Below are 23780 nucleotides of genomic sequence, written 5' to 3' on the forward strand. Positions count from 1 at the left end.
TTTTAGGTAGTCAATGCTTGAGAAAAAGTTCTGTATGAGCATTTGACAGATAGGATTGAGTAGATGTTTTTGTAGGGTACGTAAAGAGAAGTGTTTGAGTTCTGGCCAGTACCAAGAAGCTAATAGTTATTTTCTTAAGCCTGATAACAAAATTACAATAAACACTAAACTAAATGTGAATTTAGGCAATTGCAACGTTATTAAAAGTTTTAGAAATCAACAGTGGTAATCTAAATATAAAAACAGTGGGGATTAGCATCACAATTACCAGTCTACTAGCCAGTGTTTTAGTTTTTGAGACTAATAATAAATGTGAGTGGGCCGATCTCCAGGTGTTGAAGAGAAGCAGGTGTGAAGATAAGAAATCATTGTGGGTCTCGGTCTTATATCCTTCCTGCATGTGTAAGGCAGTGGAACACTTCGCATTTAGTCACTTTCATCTGCATCAGACCTCCTCTTTTGAGTTTTGCACATTTCTAATGCGTTTTCTCTCTTTCTGTCTCTGTAATCTTCCTTCTTTCTTTTTCTCTTTCCTTCTCTCATTCTGATTCACAGATCGTGGTGTGGACACCTGAAGAAAAAGACGCAGAAAGAAAAAGAGTGTGAGAGAAAGACTCGAGAAGAGAGAGTGGAGTACAATGTGCTAGGGGAGTGAAGGCAGACAAACTCTCGCGTTTTTCTGATATTCTCGGAGTGTCAGAGAGACCAAGCAGGACGCCAAGATGGGACGGAAGAAGATACAGATCACACGGATCATGGATGAGAGGAACCGACAGGTCAGCAGTTTTTTTACACATCATCCTTCAATAGGCGGAGCGTGTGGCCACGGTGACTTGAGGCAAAAAAAGTCACTAAATTGGACATAAAATGCCCCTGCACAAACAAATTAAAACTATTATGTCTGTTGCTAAAAAAGTGAATATGATTAGACAATGTCGATTAAATTAAGGTCTCCTCATGTTGCACCATATTTCATTTTAGGCGTTTTTTAAAGTGTTGTGCATTTTAACCAATCACACAAACTTATGTTGAGTTTAGCAATGTAATGGCCAATCAGATGCGTTTAGATGTGTCATTGTTCAAATTCATCAGTTTTGTTGAGTGCGTGAGCATTCGCTGACTGAATTCTCTCATTATAAACAACACAGCACAGATGTGCATACAACGAAAGTAAGAGATTCATTTCACAGTGTATGAAGCTTCAGTGAGTACATTTCACAGTGTATTTAGTTTTGTTTTTGAGAGTGCTTAAACTCGCGATAGATCAGTGTTAGTGATAATGTCACTTTCTATGATTGGCGCTTGATTAACCATGGAAAGGAAATGTTATATAATTATTGATTTATCAATCAGCATATTTATTTAATTGTAATCACGTTAAATACAAATTTAGTACAAATGTTTTTTGCCTACATGACACCCATGTCTGGTTCTGGCCTAAAAAGACGGTTTTATGATGTTTAATACATTTGGCTGCTTTTAGCCTTACCCTGGAGTCGGTTCACCCTCCGCCTATGCATCCCTCTTTGAATTTCCAAAGTAATCTTGTGTTTCGGACCTAGTGAGATGCGAGCTCAAAAGCATTTTTTTACATCATAGGTACATTTTGAATTAGGGATGCTCAATATATCACTAACAAATTGGTGACTGATTGATATTACAGAAATATTTTTTTATATCTTCTTTTTTTTTTTTTTACATTTAAATTACTTCTGGTGTCATCTAACACTGACATTCTTAGGAAAGTCAATTCAAAGTTCAACAGATAAGATTAATTCTTTAATAATATTAATAATTTTATAACACTGATAATTTTTATCATCAAATATATGGTAAATGCAATAATCAAAATTAATATTAATTTTTTCATAGCGTAAAATAGAATATTTGTATTCATAAATTCACTTGGATGTTTTAAAATCTGTGTTTTTAAGTGTTTGATTTATTTAGATAAAATATTTTACATTTAAATAAGAACAACATAATCAGCCATACCAGCCTGGATTTTAATATTGGTGCATAAGTTATTTGGAATATTTGAAACGCAGCCCAAGACAGAGCCATAATTCAGTCAACTCATCAGAGTGTAGGAAAATCAGAATTTTTTTAAACTACGTCAATCAGTAAGAGACCAAGAAAAATGTTAAGCAGCACAACCATTTCCTACATTTATAACAATGAGAAATGTTTCTTGAGCGGCAAATCAGAATATTAGAATGATTTCTCAAAATTCAGCTTTGCCATTACAGTAATAAATTACATTTTACATTTATTTCACATTGTAATCATATTTCACACTATTACTGTTTTAAAAACTGGATTTTTAATCAAATAGAGCCTTCTTACAGACCTCACTTTTGAATAGTACTGTATGTTATTTAAGAAATGTTTTGTGTGATAGATTCAATAGAACTTGAATCCCTGTGTGAGCAAACACAACAGGCCTGAAAGACCCATTTGATTATTGCTTAGTTTGGGCCATCTGTTCATTGGCTAAACATGTTGTCCCAGCATTCCTGGAAACACACACGGCAAAAGCCATAAAAAAGGGATTGGGACACATTTCCAGCCATATTTACAGACGTAGCTCCCACACACCACCCTGCAATTTCTGTCCGGACAAGCTGATGAGGCAGACAGAGCTGGTGCGAGCCAGTCAGTGTGGCAGCGGCATGGAGCAAGGGGTGACTGGGGTGAAATGGGGCAACTATGACCTCCCTAACCCCCTAACACCCCCATCGCCCACTCTCTCCACACTATTGGGTTTGTGCTGGGTCCGGGCAGGGTCCATTGCTCTCTGTGGTTGCAGCTGCTTGGTAGTAATTAGGAGCAGCCACTGCACCACGGCACCCTCTCATTACACGGAGGGACAGTGGGACGTGCTGTCCCCTTTTCTCTCGCCAACTTCCTCTTTCTGCTTCTCTCTATTTTCCCGTCCAATGATCTGGCCAGTGACAGAGACAGACTGGAATTCACCCTTGTCTACTTACGCTAAATATAAATAACATAACATAGTCCTGTCTGGACAGTCATTACAGAGAAGGGATAACACACAAATAAAACAGATGTGAGGCACATATAGTGCCGCTCAAACATACATGGCATGTCTAATGTCAAAAAAGGGATTTTGTTTAAAAAGGGGATGTCACTCCATTTGTCATTTTTAAGGATTTGATCATGAAATAAAGTATGCGTTAGTCTGCATTTCTCCAGCTAGACTTGCACCCATTCACACCCGCTCAAAATATAATTTGCACTGTCTCGTCGTTGAAATAACTTTCTTGCCGTGCTCACGGAAAGCTAATTGAGGTTTTGCTCACTCTCCTGAGGGTGATAACATAACAGCCCGTGCCCTCCTCCCTCCTGGCCCCCAGCTCTCCTCCCACCTCTCTGACAGTTACTGTGGAGGTAGCAGTTCAGCCAAGTGAGAAACTCGAATTTACAGGACAGGCCAATTATCAGCATAACACCAGGTCCTGGGTGGGATCCAAATAGGAAGCCAGGCAAAGAGAAGATGTCTACTAGAAACATCAGCATCTGCACTACCTGGCCCAGCTTCCAACATCAGCAAAAAAATAAAAAACCCTGAAAAAATAAAAAGCAAGAGAGGGGAGAAAGATTCAAGAAAAAGAAGAGAATTCAGAAGTTAATGTAAAATCACTTTATGACTGGCTGTTTTTTTTAGTTCAGTGTATCCAATCTTAGTGGGATCTTTTACCCAAATTTAGTTTGTATGTTGTTATTCCAGCAACGCAGAAGAAATAGAAACTGTTTCTCATTATGAACCGCCATCATGGCAGATTATGATACAAAATCTTGATTATCATGGAAAAGTTACTTTTTATTGGATTTTGCGACACTGAATCACGTCTGTTTAGTACACAGTGTTAGAATATATTTTGTGTTCCATGGAAGAAAAAAATTCATACATGTTTGGAATGACACGAGGGGGAATAAATCATTTTTGGGTGGCACCTTTAGAATTCAGTTTCTCAGTGTGGCTCACAACTTTAAACGTATCACAATACCGCCTTCTTTTCTTTTTTTCTGCCATACACACGTAAGCACAAGAGACAATACACCGCACTGTAATTAATAATTAATTTTGTCCGTCAGAATCCAAATTTCACAGCACTCATTGGAGAAAGCGGTTATCAGTGGCGCGCAGGCTCGGCTGTGAGTGAGGTCGACTTGCTCAGCAGAGAGTTTTTGGAGACAAACGAACAAAGATGTAAGCCCTTTATTAGAGCTTTTGCGTGCATTTGCAAAAAGTTCTTCCCCCTCACTAGCATAAACCCAGTCTCTTGCTCGCTCTAGGGTGCTCTCCTCACCCTGGGGAGATGGCCATTAGCATACTGGGCCCGCTGAAAGAAGACAATTAAAATCCTAATCTGCACGGCTGTGCCGGGAGCTATCTTTATTCATTGCATTAGAATGAGAGAATGCCTTAAGTGGCCTAATTAAATACAGTGGCGGTACTGCACGCAGCACAGGCTTCAGCAGGGGTGTCTCGTATCATTATGAGAAGGGCTCTGGAAAGCCTGTTGACCTATCACGATTTATTTAGGAGAGCGTAGCGGGGGTCGAGAGGTCCGCAAATGCAGTATCTGTCAAAACAGTGGGTTCAGAGGCAATCCGCCGGATATTCATTGTACACGTATCCTGCAATATTATTCACCCCCGAGGGGTTTGGAAGATCTCGGTGAGCGTCGGATCTTGCTCTTTGATTGATTTTGCCAGGAAATTCACCAGGAAAAAGTCTGAACACACAACAGATGTTGATTCAATCATTGATTGAGTCCCATCAGTGGAAGAAAGAGATATGAATGCATTATTTTATGAGAATGAAGACCGAGCGTCTCGGTTCTTACTCGGCTGCATACTCATACTTTATGAAATATGGAGCTGCAGCCCTGTCCTTCTGGAGCTTTCCACCAAAAGCCCCTTAAGTGTGGCCTGTAGGAGGAGGATGGCATGACAGCGAAAGGAGAGGAAGAAGAGGAGAGGATTTGGTGAGCCTCAATGAACAGCTCAGGCTGACATGCTAATTGCAAAGCTGTGTAAGGGGAACGAATGCCATAATAGCGCAGGAGGACAGAATGATCCTGAACCCCCCTCCCTCTCGCTCTCCACCTGTCCGTCGTCCACTCAGTACAAGCTCTGATTTCCCCTATGGCTCTTCAAGCCTGTAATTATTTGTCATGAAGATGTCGTACACCTGTATCATTTGCAGAGTGTGTGATAGTGGTAGCAACATGCTTTTGAATTACTCCCCTAGTATAAAACTTGTAATTACGGTGATGGTCTCAAAAGGACCCTAATGAGTGCTGCCTGTCAGTGTGAAAACAGCATCACTCCATTGTAGCTCTGTGTGCTCTTGTGTTGTGACAGCTCTTTGATTCACAGAGGATGGAAAGTATTATCATGAACGCTATAGTAAAGACTCAAGGGAAGAGTTCTGCAAAAGCACGCACAGGAAAACTCCTTGTTAAGCCGAGAGAGAAAAATTGTCGCACGCCATTTCATTAGATACCTTTTGGCTTTGTTTCCATACAGTCGACATCCTCTCTCACAGCTGCGTTTGTGTGCCAGTGTGTGCGTTTGGACCTCTGTGCCTAACGACGTCCGCTGTACGCCATTAAGCAGGCTCACTAGGGGTAATTACCCAAGTCATTAAAAGTTTGATGATTTCACTGCTGGGTGGAGTGTCACCCGCCCTTGCTTTGGCTTACTTTTGCTTCCGCATGTCACATGTTCAGGAGTGCCGAGCCTTGCTTTCTCCGTTTTTCATCCCTCTTTTTTTTTAGCAGGAAAAAAAGTGATGTACATCCTTCCATTCAGACTCCTCTTCTTCTGTGTCTCCTAAAAGGTTCTGAGAGAACACCATTATTCTTTAATGAGGAAAACAGGGTTTAGAAACTAGAGTGAACAAAAAAGAGATGGTGTTTAATCCTTGTGTCATTCCTTCATTTGAATTTTGATTTAATATAAATAAAAAAAACCATAGAAAATAGTGCCGTTTTCTCTTTTATTTTATTTTTTCAAAATAATTGAAAAACAAAGATTCGCCTTGAGTTTTTGTTTTTGCTTTCAGAGGTTGAAATTAATAAACAGCTTGAATATTTAATCTCCATTCTGCTGATTCATCAACCAAAGATCAAACTGTCATCAGTTCTTCCTCAGTTCCACGCAGCAGAATAATAGTCCTCCGCTGCTCTGGTTGTAAGGATTCTTATAGCGTTTATTTCAAAACATTTCTTCTCCTTTTCATGAAACTACAAGACTATAATGAATGGCTCGACACAAACCTGTTCACACTTTACATGTTAGTCAAATTTTTGGCACACTGCCTGTTTTATGTAGCTGACCAGATCACACAATCTGTGTCGCAAAGCTGCATGATGGACATTCCTGCACATGCCACAAAGGATTTAAAAAAAATATTTTCTTAATATCAGTTCAAGAAATCTGTTTAAAAAACATATGCAAACATCACAATCATTAGCAAATGATTGCTTTAATCTGCTTAGTTTATTTACCCCAAATGATAAAAGTGAACTAGGACAGCTGATCACCTAGATGTGTCCTTAAGCCGCATTATACCTTCTTTTTTAGAACACAAAAAAATAAGTAAAAATGTTAGTTTACCTGTTCAGTGCAGAGAATGGTGACTTTCAGTGTCAGATGATTTTACAAAAAAATTTAATTTATTATTAAGCCAAAATCGTGGCCATCACAATGCAGTCCTGTGTATGTTCATGCAAGTTCACAGCAGTTAAAGTGCACAAGCGTGCCGTTTTGAGACATCAATTTATAATAAATTTTAATATAACTCAAAGCCTACAGTATAAAAGAAGTGTATGTATGCGTTTTAAAATCTCTGTTTTGCTCTGGTTGTCAGAATGACAGATCTTGCATGAACGTTAGGATACATATGCTTATAATATACACAAATCAATATGTTATTCTTTTATTTTTTGTATTATTATTTAAAAATATTTAATTTACAACAAATTTAATAACTTGCATCTTGATTCGTTTTATGATTTCTTTAGAACTTACTTGGTGACCCAGGCACGGAAGCCGTCATACCCTTACAAATCCAACTGATGCCATTTTAACTGTAGATGAATTTATTTACTGTCTAGGCTCTGCCTGGTACCGTTTGTGTCAAGCCATTCGTTAGTCTGGTCTTTTGTTGAGAAAAAGAAGAAATGTATTTGTAATAAACACTTAAAAAATCCATACAGCAGAGGAATATTATTCCTTCTATGCGGAACTGAGGAAAAACTGATAATGGCACAGTTTGATCTTTGGTTGACCAATCAAAAGTTAGTTAGTTATACTTTACTGTTCAGCCTTAGCTGAAAATTGGTCTCTTTGAAAAAGGGGCGTCTTATTCTCACCCACATGCAAAGATCGAATATTCAAGCTGTTTATTGATTTTTTTAAAAATTGCATTCACTTAACGTAGACCTTTATAATATTGGATGACCTTAATTGATAGGCTGTAATTTCAGCTAAAGTGGATTATTTGAAGCAAAAAAAGGCAGTTTTGTTTTTGGTTTAACTAAATTAGAGTACAACTATAGGTTTGTAAGGGGAAATAGAGTGGGTGGTTTTCTGTCTGTAATTCATGTTTGATGACAACAACAATGAAATGCTCTGAACAATGAAAACTCCACCCTCCTCCCTTCAGTTATTCACCATCGAGGCGGAACATCAACAACACAGAATGAATAATCTTAGTATTGCAGATGATATTTATATCCTTTATTTCCTGTCAGGCCTGTTGGCCTCATTATTCGTCCAAGAAACCAAAATATAGCTCTTTTCCAAAATCTAGTGAGCTGCTTATTTATTTATTTCAATATATTTTCATATTAGAAATAGATTATTTGTTTATAAATCATAATCAACATTTTGTCAAACATCCTTGGTTTAATTGTTTTTATAAATCAACTATATTTCAGTGTAATTCATTGTTTAATTATGATTATAAAAGTATGTATTTTATATTTCACCAAGCTTGTTATAGGCACATTCTGTGTGAAAACAATTATGCTTTGACATTTTTCCAAAATCTATCGGAGACCTCAGAATAATTAAAGGGGTCATATGATGCTTTTTTAAAGATCATTATTGTGTGTATTTTGTGTAACAGAATACGTTGAGATGCTCTAAGGTAAAAAAAATAAATAAAATTTTTTCAAATAATATACATTATTGTAGGTTCTCTATGCCCCACCTCTCTCAAATACGTAGTTTTCTACAAAGTCCCTCCTTCTGACAAGCGCAGTCTGCTCTGATTGGTCATCTGACCCAGTGTATTGTGATTGGTCAAACACTGCAAGCACTTACGGAAATATAACGTCCCTTTCCATAATTGCGAGTTTCATTTTTGAAAATAAATTTAAAGACTAAAGTGAATAATGTCCTCCCTGACATGGCTGCTTCAACACTAACTGTGGTTACTGAAACCGCACCTTCTTTCTTTGCGTAAACATTACGCAAATATTTCCACACAGTGACGTAGACGTGGGGGCGTGTTTGAATGAGCTTGTAACACTCCAAAGAAAAACTAAAAATCTCAGTCACATTATATGACACCTTTAAGTTACATACATTTAATAACAGCTTTTGCTTCATGAACGTGCCTTAGTTGCTTTAAAATTCTTTAGTCCTTATAGGAATCTTGCTGGATTATGGAATCACTTTTATCAGAGCACTTTCTTTGAAAGTACAGACAGTTTTTTTTTTCTAGCTTGTTTTGCCTTAATTGCTTTGATAGCTGACTTTGAACAGAATATAAAAGGGCCAGTTATCACAGGTGAAGTTCATGTCGTGAATGAGGGTGAGAGATAAATGCATAGAAATCAGTCTAATTACAAGGTCACACTGGCTCAGTCCCAGCTGGCTGCCCCTGCCCTTTGGGTACTCAAACGCTCAGAACCCAGCAGTGAACTGTGGACCCAGGGCTACCTCTAAGTCCTGTGAAAGCTGATCCAGCCGGACAGGAGGGAGGGACTGCTGCCTGTCTCCCAGGCCTGAGTGCTCTTTGCTGGGAAGCAGGAGCCAGGAGGCTTGGGTCACTTTACCAGCTGGTGCTATGGCACAGGGTTTCTCTGGACCACACAGACCTCCTGCCGTTTGTTATCGAGATCACTGAAGCTGACATGCTGCTTTCGATAATATGTCACCTCTGGTCCCTTACCATGCTCTGATTCGATATAAAAAACATCCCCTCCAATGCCAGAGAACATTACAGGCCCACATGGCTTGTTTTTCCTGTTGACTCCCCTCCCTAAGGACAGCCTGTGATTTAGTCTTTGACTGACAAGCCAGACCTTGTCATTCTTCTGAGGTGAAACAAACACATACAGATGTTAAGATATTCGCATTCAGTTAAAATACGTGGGTGGATTTCCTCATGATCTAGTTTGTCTCACCGCGGCCCACAACAAGAAATTCCTCAAGATTCTGGTCAAGTAAATGCGTTACTCAACACTTTTCACCCACACTTCTTGCCCATTTCCTCTTTTATGGGAGTAAAGATTTATTTTTACTTACAAACATCCTCATTTGCTTTGATTCACTGGTATCTTGAAATATCTAAGAAGCCACAATGCCCAGTGGTATACAAGTCGGCCCAGTGCGCTGGCAGCAAAAAGAGGACAGACTGAGAAAAGTAAGAGCTAAAATATGGAAAGAGATAATGGCAGCGCAGAATTAGTACCCCAGCTACTACCTGATATGCTGAAAAAGTTGTGAAAAGGTCAGTGTTCTTATTCCTGCTGTTCAATTAGATGAGAAATGCTAATATAATTACTGGATGGCTGGGATAGAATGACCTTATCAAAGATTGCCACAAGTTGGAGGGAACAAAGAGAAGTATGGAGCACAAACCGTGACTCATAACATCAGTTGCTCACACTTTCGTTACTCTGGGTGCTGTGTTGAAGTGCTCCCGAGATCTGTTTGTGAGATGGATATTCTCAGTAATATGTTTTTGTGCTATTATCAGGCATAGCAGTGGATATTATTATATCCATTGCTAACATTAGGGCTGTCTAAATAACTAACAAAATAAAAATACTAAACAAAAGAAGAAATAATGCCTTTGTAACATTTTATGGTAAAAAAAAAAAATGTTTTCTAAGAAAAAAAGAATATCATGATTAAAAAAAATAGTATGACTTTAAAATCACAAAACTAATATTTATGACTCTCATTTATTCCTAATTTTCAAACATTAAACCATCAAGCCTTTATTTTGGCGAAAAAGCTTCTCTTTTGTTGACAACAGCTCACAAGTATGAGAAGATTTTGGTGCAAGTTGTGTTCCCAAAAACAAAACAAAAAACATTATCTGCTTGCGTGTAAAAGAACTTAAGTGAGTTGCTCCTCACTCCTAAGCATGCAGCACATATATTTATTTAATTAAACCACAGCCTTTGTGATTTGATAATCACACTAAGCCATATCTAGATTTCGGTTTTATTTCAGTTAAATGTGCTGCCTTATCTCATATGACAATAACTAGGTCAGTATATTACAGTAATGCAGAACTGGAACAAGAAAGACTGAAATCAGTCACAGCCCAGCCCAACTGCTGTGTGAATGTGTTTTTCTGTGAGCTAGTGGGAAAAAAGCCCCAAATGACTTCCCACGTGACCTCATATCTCTATGGCTTTTCATTGTCTCAACAGTGACCAGGGGTGTTGTTTGGGGACTCACCCAAAATCCCTTGTTGAAGCTAAAGTGCTTATTTGTGGCATTCTGATACTGTGGCTGGTACACTGTACTTATCATACAGATGACAGCTGTGTTTGTCATCACTGCAGTCACAGACATGCATTGTGCTGCAAAAGGCTTCAAAGAGTGTAATTGCTCTTTTTATGATAAGTTGTGAAGTTGAGCTTGAGTTAAATGCTCTTGTTTGTGTGTGGAAGTGTATCTACACGAGTGTGTGTGACAGTGTCCCGCACTGCAGCTGGAATAAATCATTATCGTGGGTCAGCAAGCAACTATACTCGGAGTGCCCTGAACAGCAATGGAGTGGAACAATGTCACAGCACATTGTACAGCAGGGCCCGTCCCGTGCTAAAGGTGACAATTTCTTCTGCTGCCTCAGAGGTCAGTTTCAACCTCTATGCCACCTATTTGGACTATGGTTCCAATCTCTTTTTCCAAAATTAAGTTGCACATTTAAATCTGCCATTTACGGTAGGAAGGAGCATCTAATGATGATATACTTGGAAAAGGCTTGTCCAGGGAGATTTCGGAGGCTGCTTTGCCTTGTGTTTGCTCTGCAATAGAGGCAAGAGGAGTCTAATGACAGCTGGGAGGGAGCTGATCTCTGTGGCTCAGGGAATTCACAGTGCTGTCTGCCTGAGCTCAACTTACTACTCTCCCTGGACTACTCAGGTATACAGTCCTGCTCCACCAGCACACTCCATTCCCTTCCCGTTTATTGATAATGAAAGCTGCTCTGTGTCATTGCCTCATGTCATTGGAGGTTGAATGGATTTAGATGATTGTGTATGAACATAACACATGTACTGAGCAGATCTGATTTGGTTCAACAGTTACTTTTGTAGCTGTCATGGAATTTTAAGCACCGATAGCAGTCTTATGAAGTGTGGCATGCTTATATACTGTATGTATGTGTATATACTACATAACTACAATACGTATATATGAATATTTGAAATAAATGCTGTTCTTTTGAATTTTCTGTTTATTAGAGAATCCTAAAAAAAAGTATCACTGTTGTTCTGCTGAAGACACAATTAAGCATCATGATCACCTGTAACGCAGAACACCTATGCAGTTGGATAGAAAACAGTATGGATTCAGAGATAGTGTGCTGCTCATTGGATTACATTGCATTGTACCATTTTAAATGAGGGTTTCTGCAAGCTGTGACCAATTAAAGTTGAACAAAGCCAGCTCATCTGCTCAGCTCTGCTTTGTAGGTCAGTGAAATTGGCGGAAGTAATCATACAGCTCTCTCTCTCCTCCTCTCTCTCGCATGCACACACTCTCCAACTTCTTTTCGCCCAAGGCAGAGCTTTCCATGGCATCTCTATAAGTTTTGCCATGTGCACGACACATCCTGCTCATCTTGAGCATTCATATGCTCATCCATGATGTCGTTCTGACGCTTCAATATTATGAAAGTAAATCGGCTGCTATCTTCTCTTTACAACACTTGTTAAACATGAGAGCTGAACAAATGCATAATTCATTTTCAGGCTGAATGAGCTTCTCTTGGATAATAGGACACTTGCTTGGCTTGGCTCAATGCATAGCTGGATCAAAAGCAAAGCGTATAGCTTGGTGCATAATGGCTGGTCGTCTCTAGAAAAGTCAGATAGTAATGGGCGTGTATGTGTGACCTGCAGAAGTGTATAAGCCGGCTCGTGTTACAGCGATGGCCCTGCAGGAAAAGGCTGTCAGAGGATGCAGGCAGGAGTGATGGAGCCCGCTGTCTCCCTAATGGGCTGATTGCACAGGCTATGGAGCCTCTGTTGCGTTCCTCACGCTGACCTTCTGTCTGACCTGCCATGACATCAGTGTGGCAGCTCTGCTGTCTGCTTGACTCATTATCTCCCAGTAACATGGCCCAGGATAGATAGAGACCACTAAAACAATTAGACTTTATCAGATCCCGATAGACAGACCAAAACCATTATAAGGGTCTCCGCCACAACGGTGTGAGAATTATTTTGATCTGTGATTTAAAATAATGGTTTAGTTATGTGTTAGCATTCTAATAAAGGTATTTTCTCAGCTTCTGTCAACATCTTTTGTGGCATAATGTTAATTTATAGAAAAAAAATATTCTTTCCTTTAAAAAAACAACAACACTTTTACTTTTATTATCATATACAATCTGTAAATTTATTCATGACAATAGAGCACAGGTGCCAAATCTATTGTGTACCCGCTCACCCAAATTCCTTCCTAGCACATATTTACATTTAGCTGACGCTTTTATCCAAAGCGACTTACAATTGCTATATATGTTAGAGGTTGGTATATGTTAGAGGTTATGTTAGACGCCTCTGGAGCCACTAGGGGTTAAGTGTCTCGCTCCGGGACACATTGGTGTCCAACAGTGGATTCGAACCCGGGTCTCTCACACCAAAGGCATGTGTCCTATCCACAAGGCAATGTATATTAATGTTTATATTAATTAGCCAGTCCTGAAATCATTCTCAATCAAATCAAATGGCTTGGGTATGCAGAATATTCACAGTTTATATGGACTGCCCGTCTCTGATTCATAAGTGCACTTTTTTTTATTTTCCATCATTGCCACAAATGCTGTCAGTAGAGCATAGCTTGTTTCAACATAAAACATAACTTTAATAAGATTTCCTTTATTAATTGGTGGGCTGATGAGCTAGAGCAGTACTGTATTTTCCTCTGTATTCTCTAGTGATCGACCTTCTCACATAAAGGCAAATATTTCTAGTATATCCGTGTTAACGGATTTTTCTTCATCTTCATATTTTCTCTTTTATCCGACAGGTTACCTTCACAAAACGGAAGTTTGGTTTGATGAAGAAAGCTTATGAGCTCAGCGTATTGTGTGACTGTGAGATCGCCCTGATCATATTCAACAGCTCAAACAAACTCTTTCAGTATGCCAGCACTGACATGGACAAAGTCCTACTTAAGTACACAGAATACAACGAACCCCACGAGAGCAGAACCAACTCTGACATTGTAGAGGTGAGTGTGGCCTATTTCTGATTCCTGTAATAAACAATCTTTAACGATTGAATGATTTTTCCATTTACTGAGGCCCCAAAAAATAATTGGACAATTTTGGACATTAACATCGCATTTTAAAACGTTTTATTGAATTAGATTACAGAACATCAAACCAAGTGACTTTTTCATAAATATTTGGCTAGAGCTTTTCTTAGAAATATTTTTTTTTACATCTTGTAAACATTTTTGCTTTAGTTTAGCTTTTAACATGGCTCAAGGTGATTTTTTTTAATGTATGACATGAACTACCCTCATTGTGTGTGGAATTTTGTTATATAATGTGCAAAGTCCAAATACTTTTTGGATTCAATGTATTTGTTTCACAATTTGACTACCTCTTTGTATCAAAGTATGAGAAAATAATTGCCTTAAAATGTTTAGCCTTTTATCAATATCTAGTTCAGCAGTCAGCTTTAGGTTGAAGTTCAGAAATGATCTATGCACTATGTTCAGCATGTGTGTCCCATAGTGTCAAAGAGGACAAACTGATGCCTGGACAGCATGTAACAGTTTCCTTTTCATTCATGCTTAGACAGGGTTCAGGACATCTGTAGCCGCTGATAAGTCCAGATGTACTTAAGTACCGCAACTGACAAAGGGGTATAGATCATGTAACTGCGACTGGACACATGGCACAGAACATCCTCTTCATGTTGGCCTTAATTAATGACTGTGTAAAGTTTTCAGTTTATACAATTTAAAAACTTGTTTGCTCATCATAAAGCCTCCCCAGCTGGCCATATGAGTGCTGTGCAAACCAAAACATACTACTGTAGTGTTCAGCACACAGGAAGCAGAAATTGCCAGGCATGCAACTGTCCTCATTTGTAAAAGCAACATTCCAGTTTCATAGGTTGAGACGTTGTTTGAACAAAGAATAAGAGAAATTATGACAGAATTTTCATTTTTGGGTGAGGTACCACTTTTACTTAAAATAAACTGGATAAAAGAAGTCAGCTGGGCCGAGTTATCTTTTATTCATGCTGATGCCACTGCTGGTGAATTACCTGCATGGCAGAGCTGCGGGAGAATGCACAGAGCCATCCGTGAGGCCTGAGCTCTCCATCAGCGGCCCATCTGCTCTCTTCCCTGCACTGAGAGGACCCTCACCTGCATTAAAAATGAATGGACACACTCTCCCCCCTTATGTAACTGCCACCCCATGTCAGCTTTACCTCTTTACAACAGCTTTTAAAGAGGATGCTGTGCCCCCTCTCAATGGCTTTATGTCTTTCCCTCTCTGATTTAAAAAAAATGGGAAATCACTGTGTTCTGTGTTGCAAAACATCCTTTTGCAGCACTAAAGAGCCTCTTTGCTGTTGTGGAATGCCATTCTGTCTTTTTAGAGTGTAAAAATGTTAGCTTAATCCTGTAAGTGTTTTGTAGGACACCCACAAACACATGCAGAGACATGTACATCCGCACAATCAAGCGTCAGCAGATTTCTTTCTGGTGCTTGCTTACTGACGTGGAACGCAGGCTGGTGGCAAGCTGCCGCTTTTCCCACGTCGGCCCTCCGGCCGCTGTGGAGGAGCCTGACCCAATGCATGAAGGACCCCAACAAAGCTGCCTTGTCCCTGCTCAGTGGGCCAGCATCTACTCATAGCTGCAGAGATCGCCCACAGCCAGCTCTCTTTCTGTGGCCATGATTCAGCCGTAAAGAAGCAGAGCAGAAATAAGCGATTGAAGCCTCCACTCTCTTTTCCTGCTCAGCTACATGTTGTATAGTGCCGGAGAAACCAGGAGTAAAGATATCAGCCCTGGATTGCCATCAGAAGTGCTTCTGGCTTTGATTCTTGTTGAAGGCAGTATGACCCTATCGAGACACATGTAAAGATCTGTGCTGGAGTTATACAGATACCGATATAGCCAAAGGATATCAGTACCCAGCAATATTGATTTTATCCATAAAAACACTGGCCTGTGTTCTCATATTGTACAGTGTGACATTCTGAAAGAGGATACTATATAGTGATATTATTTATCAAACAGCATGTATAAGGAGGAAGCAACCCAAAGCCTTTTTAAGAAAAATCAGTCCACTCTATGGCCATCTAGGTACAAAATAGGCACTCAAGTTCAGCTCCTTTTTAGCCTTTTGACTTTTCATTTTAAAACAGGTTCGACAAAATGGTGTTGTTAAGGTTGTTGCTGAATTTGCAATGATGCTACACTGAAAATGCGAAAGTGCACGACACATCCTGCTCATCTTGAGCATTCATATGCTCATCCATGATGTCGTTCTGACGCTTCAATATTATGAAAGTAAATCGGCTGCTATCTTCTCTGTACAACACTTGTTAAACATGAACAAATGCATAATTCGTTTTCAGGCTTTTGAAGGATCCTGAATGCTGATTTTTTTTCTAGTGATTGGATATATTTATTGATTTTTATTATTATTTATTAGTATTGGCTGATGTAAGATATTTAATTGTACAATTATTTCCTTTTTTACATTTGTACATAAAATGTAAGCACTATTTCATAATTTTCAATATTTGTATCACGATTATATCGTTGGGTAGGTATAGGCAACTGTAGTTAAATTGCGGGCATCAGGGAGGCGCTATTGAAACCACTTTCGACTGCATTCTCTCTTTTTACTTTCACTTTTGAGATTCGCAATCACAAAGACTCTATAGGGAGCGGCAGTACTTACAACACATTTAACAAGATACGATGTTTGTCATTGGTGCTCAGAATCTGCAAAGGCTAATCTTTTAGTGGTCCGTAGAACGTGTTATTTGTGTCACACTTCGGACACAAACCCCCCAAAACCATCCCCCACCTACCAGCTTAGCCCCCCGATGTCATCATCCATCACGATATTTCACTGTAGACATTGTCTGATGCCAGTTTGGTAGACATCGCCCAACCCTAGTGACCACGTAATAAAAACAGTCACACTTGTGTGGTGCCACATTACCGTCGGATCCAATATAGTCGCACAGCATCGTCTTTTGTTTTCAGTCTTTCTGAAAATCCTGTGTCAAATTGTGCCTTGTTTGTAAACGAATCCACGGTAAAATTAAGTGAACTGGCGCGGTCTAGAACTTGGTATTCTAGTTCATCCTTGGTATTCTAAACAGTCAGTGATGTCGAAGCAGGCGTTGATCTTCTTCTGCGGTGGTGTGGTTTAGCCATGTTTTTACACAGTAAAGTGGCACATTCCACAACCTAGTGTTTTGGTAGATTGGCTTCAATATAAACTGGAAATTTTGATATCTCAGCTCATGACCCCTTTAATATCAGCTATTTATTTACTTTTTTCACTTTTTTTTTTTTTACTTTTATTTTATTTTATTTTATTTGTCATCAGCCATAACATTAAAGTGATTATTGACTTCAATATCAGTATTAGCCTGCATTTTAATAGGGGTACATCCATATTTTTTTTACAGGCTGTAAGTTTTTTTTTTCTTTTTTCTAGAGAATCAATTTTGACAACGTTTCTTTCTTACAGATCCAGTGTTATTTAAACCTTCACTTTTTTTTTACTTTTTATTTTTTTGCTATTCAGATACAGTAGCTTGTCATAAAAAGTTGAAGAGCTAAACAATTTAATGAATCAATACACCACTCTCTAAAACTCGTTTCCTGCTGCCTTTTCTCCTGGTGAAATGTGTTTCACATGGAGGCACTTATCTAAATAAATAGATTGTGTTTAAGAGATAAATGCCACACAAACAGTTTTCTCATTTGTCCTTTTTCTGCCCTCTACAACAAACGCATATTTTGCTGCTTTTTCATTGACCAGCATGAATTCCTGTTCCATGTGAGAAGCCAAATCAAAAGTCACATTCCTACTTGCCACCACCATCTGTAGCGAAAGCCCTGGCCTTGTGTAGTCAAGGGAACAGATGTATTGCTTTCCACAGATGGAAGTGTGAGCGGGGCACAGTGTGATGACTAGGCTCAGGGCTATGGACTTTGTCTCAAGTCTGGCCCGCAGTCTGTACTGGAGCGCTAGACCGAAATGACCACGCCTGAGCAAAAAGTAGTGTGTACATGTGTGTTTTTGGTGTGTGCGCACCTGCCGCACCATGGTTCAACTTCAGTAACACTCCAGGCGACAGGTGAAGCGCTGCGTGAAATCTCCCTTTGTGGATCCTGTCCACTTCTCTGTCTGATTAAAAGTGGCCATGATTCCATCTGTGTCTCCCATTTTTAAAGGCTGTGGGTCTGAAGCAAGCCCTTTTATTTACTGAGTAGCAGTGCAGGATTGATGGAGCGTATCCTCAGAGGTTACAACATGTCCATTCAGCGTCTCGCATGGGTCTTTAAAGACTACCGGCACAATATTTGGTCTCGACTAGCACTCTTTGTCCTCGTTCTAACCTTTTGTATTGCTCTGAGAATGTGAAAGGAAGTGGAGTTTTTTTTATGTATGATGGACCTTAGTCTAGAGATTGTGTATAATAGCACAGCCCAACACATTTCACTTTTATAAGGCAATGAACGTTCTCTGACCTTTTGTGAAAGCGTAAGTTAGGATATTGCTGATTTTAAGCCATATTCACTGTTCTTCTAATACAAACATTTTAAGGAATGTTCTGGGCTCAAAACAAGTTAAAAGCAAAAACAAAAGTTACTAACTAATATTTTATGATGATTTAAAATGGTTTAGAAAATAATTTTCCATGTTCATTATATTGTTGTTATCCCTAAATTCAACTTTCAAATCAATTAAGGTTTTAGAGGTAGGTTTATTTTTTATTTTTATTTAGACAATGTGATATTTATAGAATACTGCTATTTTACATGTATTAGTTATCAACAATATTTTTTTAATAATAATTGTCTCATTGGTGGAAAAATCTTTTTTCTGTTATCTTTCCACAGTTTTTATTGACATAAATATCACAAATATCTCAGGTTAACATGCATAATGTTTAAGTCTTGTGCTTACTTTCAAAAGACTATTCTAAAGTATATCCTGCTGCAGGGTAAATGTATTCGTGTACTTTGCATTTGACATTTACTTGTTTTGACAAACTAAGGGATGAGCTAAAATAATTCGTTATGGTTATAGAGCATAACTTGTATCAATACATTCCTTCACATCCTTTGAATTTAACTTATGAAATTTCCTCTTACTGTAAGTCAATTTCAGTTAAATGGTAGACAGATAGACAATAGTATGAATGAGCGAACATACAGTCTTTACAGTTGTCCTGTCTAAAGAAGGTCCTTACAGTTCCTGTTGTTCCAAATTGAATTCTGTTTGTGCTCCAAATGAAAAAGCTGCTGCAGGTAATTAAAATAATGAAATCATCCTTCCTCTTGTTCCTCTCCAACTAGAGGTAATGAAATCTTAGTAGCCCTATGCTGGTATTCTGAATACAGGCCGCTCAGTGTGCACATAGGATTCCTTGAAATCAGATATCAACTTCACAGCAGATATGTGGCGTCCATTTGTCCTTTTTACCCCCTCGGCTCTTGTTAGATGCTCTCGAGAGCATTACTCAGCCATGCTGAAATCAGTCCTTTCTCATTAGCCCAAATTATCAGGGTTTGAACACATTAGCAGTCCCAGCTAACAGCCGTTCTATTGAATGCTGGGTAAAGTGTGGAAGCTGCAGACTTACATTCACACGGGATAGGTTTGCTTTCATTAGATTTACATATGTGACTTTTTTTTATACCACTGTCACTATGTTACAAATAACCAAACCGGTGTTTGTGCTGTTGTGAACGGCCAGCTGACATTTTGAAATACTGGGTTGTTGTCTGAGGTGTCATTTACCTGGCTCAAATAGTAAGCAAATCAGGGAACGATTCAGGCAAATGTCTTTAGGCCTCCATAAGAGGCTTGCATTGTTGTGTGTGGTTTTAAAAAGCAAATGCTTTTTTCTTTCCTAAAGGAAATATTCAAAGGCTGACCAGTGCTGTAGACTGGTAGTACCACTAGAATATTTAAACAAAGAAAGCATATTGTTGTATGCTGAAAGGGAAACTAAAAAATGAAAATAAAATCGTCATTATTTAATAAAGGTTAAAAGGTTAAAAGAATTTTCATATCGGGTGAATTGTCCCTTTAATGAATTTACACCGAATTTTTGAAAATTGTCCTTCTAGTTGTGGTCTTGAGGCATTCTTTTGAGAATTATTTCCTGGCAAAGGCATAATCGAGTATCGCAGGATATGTAAATCTTGACCATTCCCAAATGTCAGCCCTTCTTCTGTCTTTTCTCCTTGAGATTTCGGTTTTGTTCCATGTGAATAAAACCATTGTTTCACCACAAGCACAGGACAAAAAGCAGTCACTCTGCTTTTCATCTGCACCTTTGAAAGCTGCATTCGGCATATGAGCATCTCCAAAGAGCCGTGCAACTGTATTAGCGGTTCTATGCATATTCATGTTCATGAAGCTCTTGAGATCGTAACAAAAACTCGCTCATAGTTTCTATTGGCTCTGGATGGGGATGTAGTAAGGAGCTTGCGTCTGGGGAAGAGAGGAAGGAAATTAGGCTATACTGTGGGACTGGGGGAGGGAGATATTTTTGATAAGGGACTTTTATTCATTACTCTGGTTGAAGGCAGGGGGGCAAGAGGGGACTTCTGATGTCACAGTGGCTGGGGACTTTTGGGACATTCACCACAACCCACAACTCTGTGTTATGTCAGTAATGTAAAGCTCTTAAATCAGTCATATCATCTGGGCACTTTGGTACGAGTGCTACAACACCTCTCTAAGACCTGTGAAGTTTTTACTATAAATATGCACACTTTACGAGAGAATTGCATTTATTTTTATAGCTGCTGAGCTGAATTTGACTGTTTTGTTGGGAGCTCTGCATCGAATTGTTTGCGCTGTCAATCAAAGCTCATGCGGTGATTAAGACCCGACTTAATGAATGCAAATTGGCACATCTGCTTCTGTGAGCTAGCTGGCCAGACTGTTCAATTAGCGTGATTGATCAATTTTCCTCCTCCTGCTGATGTGAGGATGGAAGGAGAGCGGAGGAAAGAAAGAAAAGCAACAGTGCGAGAAGTGAGAGATGGCAAGGAACGCTCCGGTCCAAATCCCTTAAGTCTGCCTATTAAAATATGCTCTTTGGGTTTGATTAGACTAAATTGATAGTGATGGAATGATTTAAGTCATGCTTACACTTTAAGCAACACAGATGCAATGTTGACTTTGACGAGACAAATTGAAATCTGTGATGTTTTTAAACTGTCAGCAAAAGTCCCTTGAATGTAGCACCAGTTAATTAGATGACTATTGATGTACAATTTCAATATACTAAATTTGGCATTTTGGCATTTTAAAAATTAGCAGTTATACCGTTCAGAGGTTAGGGATAGGTATATATTTTTTTATGCTAATCAAGGCAGTCTTCAGTGTAACAAGATCCTTCAGAAATAATTCTAATATGCTGTTTTGATGCTCATATAACATTTCTTATTATAGTCAGTGATGGTATTCGATTTGTGGAAAATGTGTCACAATTTTTAAAGGATTTATTATTTATTTGATAGAAAGTTCAAAATAACTTTGAAATTGAAGTCTCTTGTAACATTTTAAATGCCTTTACTGTCACTTTTAATTAATGAATGCTCATATCTAACAATTCTTACTATGCATTTTGTATATAATATTAAGTCTTATATAGCCACAGATAAAGAGTATTTTAGACACAGAATGCTTTGGAAACCTCTTTACAGCATTCACAATATAGCATGGCCTTGAGTGCCTTATCTTTTTCTTAAAATTGCTGCTTCATGATGAATATTAAGAAAAAAAAATGTAAAGTGACCTTATATTTACACTGTAATCTTTTATTTGTTTACAGGCCTCAGTCAACATTCCCTTTTACTGTATGAAAAAAAAAACAGTGACTGAGGCTGTCATTCTGTTTCATTTTGCATTCCACAAAAGAAAAAAAATGTCATAGATGTTTGGAAAAACATGAGGTTAAGTAAGTGATGAAACATTTAACTTTTTTTTTTTTTTTTTACTTTGAGTGATATATAATGCCTTTATAATGAAATTCTTCTACTAGAAGATAAGGTCCCTGAAAATGAATAATAATTCTACAAGTGCTGCACAATCATATACATTATATAGCTGTTGTAGTGACCAGTCACTGGAACTATCCATTTCATAAGCAACGTTCTAAAATAGCTTTTTACATTTGTCAACATTTTAGTCTGCTGTAATGAAGAGAGAACTCGGTTGTCTCTCAGTATGTCTTGTTTAATACCATGAAAATGACAAATTCATCCCTCTCTTCGCAGGATTAGGTGGCAGTCTAATGGGAGTATTATTTATATGGCCCTGTTGATTAAGACTTAACTGCTAAGCTCATTTTCCAAACATTAGTGGCAGTGTGTCTCAGAGGACTCTGTCTGGGCTGTTTCAGAGACAGATCAGGGCTGGAGTGCTGGTATCTTTAACGGTGACATACCCAGATAATAGAGCCATGCTAACAGGCACCACATTCAGGCCTGAGTGTCCTTCCATTCACGTTAGCCCTGCCTTATGTGGGGACAGTAGACTTAACGGAGCTCTTTCTGCTCTCTTGTTCTCAAGATATCAGGATGTTATCATTGGATACTATTGGAAAGATAACCCAGGTATAAGATCTTACCCTCATAACTGATCTCATTTTAACCTGGTCCATCTTTTTAATTTGCTTGTGTAAATTAGGTCACTTTCAAAGTTTATCCAGCGATAGGGCAATATCTCCAGCTGAAAGCAGGGGCATCTGAGTCCTTCCTTGAGGTTTTGGCAGGCACGGCACTAAGGGATCACTCACTCACACAATGACGCCATTCACCTCACGCTCTGGAGCGGCGGACGACCCCTACGGTTCTGGACTATTAACCTAGTCTGCGAGGATTAATCCAAAAGGGGTCAGGGGCTTAATTTGCACTTGATATGCACGGATGACAACACGCAAGAAAAGATTGTATTTTAATTGGCAAACGCTTAACTTGGCTTGACTTTGGGCTGGCCAGGGGCCAGACTGACTGTGTGATCTGCTAAAGCCATGTTTGACATTTGAAAAGGCTGAAGGGTGATGCATGGTCAGTTACACTGCTCTGCTCACCCTGGGTGGCTCTTTAAACTAATCAGACAGCGTCCTCAGCTTTTCCTGAAATATTTATAAATGATGGCATTATTTATTTATTTATTTTCTCACTCCATAGCTTTTTTTTTTTTTTTTTATTATTAGATTGCATTCAGAAGTCTTCCAAAAACTTTTTGACAAGATCTCACTCAGTGAAATAATACAATTTGTACTTTCTTTTACTGTTTAATCATCTTCCTTGTCTTCATTGTCCCTGTTTAGCAGCTGTCAGTTCTGTTCATATCTGATTTTCACACTGTTTTGATAAACTCCTTATTAAATCCGGTCTAATTTCCCTCATGATCTGTAACATATCACTTCATTTCAGCGATCTCTATTTCTTTCTATTCTCAATTCCCACTGCTCGTTCTTTAATGTCTCATCTACTGCCACTCTTCTTCATTCCCTCCTCCTTTTTTTATCTTGTTACTTTTTTGTTCCGCCTCTTACTCTCACATCTAGCAGTCTTCATATTAAAGCGCTTATTAAGTCAAACCAAAATGTCAGCAGTATTGACATGAAGGAAAAGTGTCTTCTTTAGGATATTCTGAAATATATGCTTTGTCTCTTCAATATGATTTTTAATAATGAGCTGAAGCCCTAGATTTTAATTGTTGTGTACACTAAGCATGACTTATTTTATTAGTCTGCCTTTTGTTTGATTTTCTCATCATTTCCATATAGTAGCTCCTTAGCGTCACTGCCAGTGATGGTGGTTTTGAGGTATGATCAGCGAGTTGCAGCACACATATTTTGAATTTTGGTTAGCATGCTATCTTGGTCTCATCTGACCACAGAATCTTTGCCCTCATTGCAACTGGGTCACTTTTTTTGTGTGTGTGCAAATTATACTATTGCTTTCACACATTCTCAGCTACTGAACACTGTAGATCCTTCAAAATAATCACTGGCATG

General features: G+C 38.7%; 1 protein-coding gene across 19 annotated transcripts in view; it reads left to right on the top strand.

The window, feature by feature from the left end:
* Positions 1 to 23780, top strand: part of LOC127933906 (myocyte-specific enhancer factor 2A-like) — an 86246-nt gene that overhangs the window by 28138 nt on the left and 34328 nt on the right. For all 19 annotated transcript variants that reach the window (XM_052531015.1, XM_052531019.1, XM_052531016.1 and 16 more), the window contains 2 exons: positions 556 to 776; positions 13540 to 13743. In XM_052531015.1, coding sequence (XP_052386975.1) covers positions 723 to 776; positions 13540 to 13743 — 258 coding nt within the window. In that variant the 5' untranslated portion in view covers positions 556 to 722. The remainder of the gene's footprint in view (positions 1 to 555; positions 777 to 13539; positions 13744 to 23780) is intronic.

The sequence above is a fragment of the Carassius gibelio genome, chromosome A18 (assembly GCF_023724105.1).
Source record: "Carassius gibelio isolate Cgi1373 ecotype wild population from Czech Republic chromosome A18, carGib1.2-hapl.c, whole genome shotgun sequence".
In the NCBI taxonomy this organism is placed as follows: domain Eukaryota; kingdom Metazoa; phylum Chordata; class Actinopteri; order Cypriniformes; family Cyprinidae; genus Carassius; species Carassius gibelio.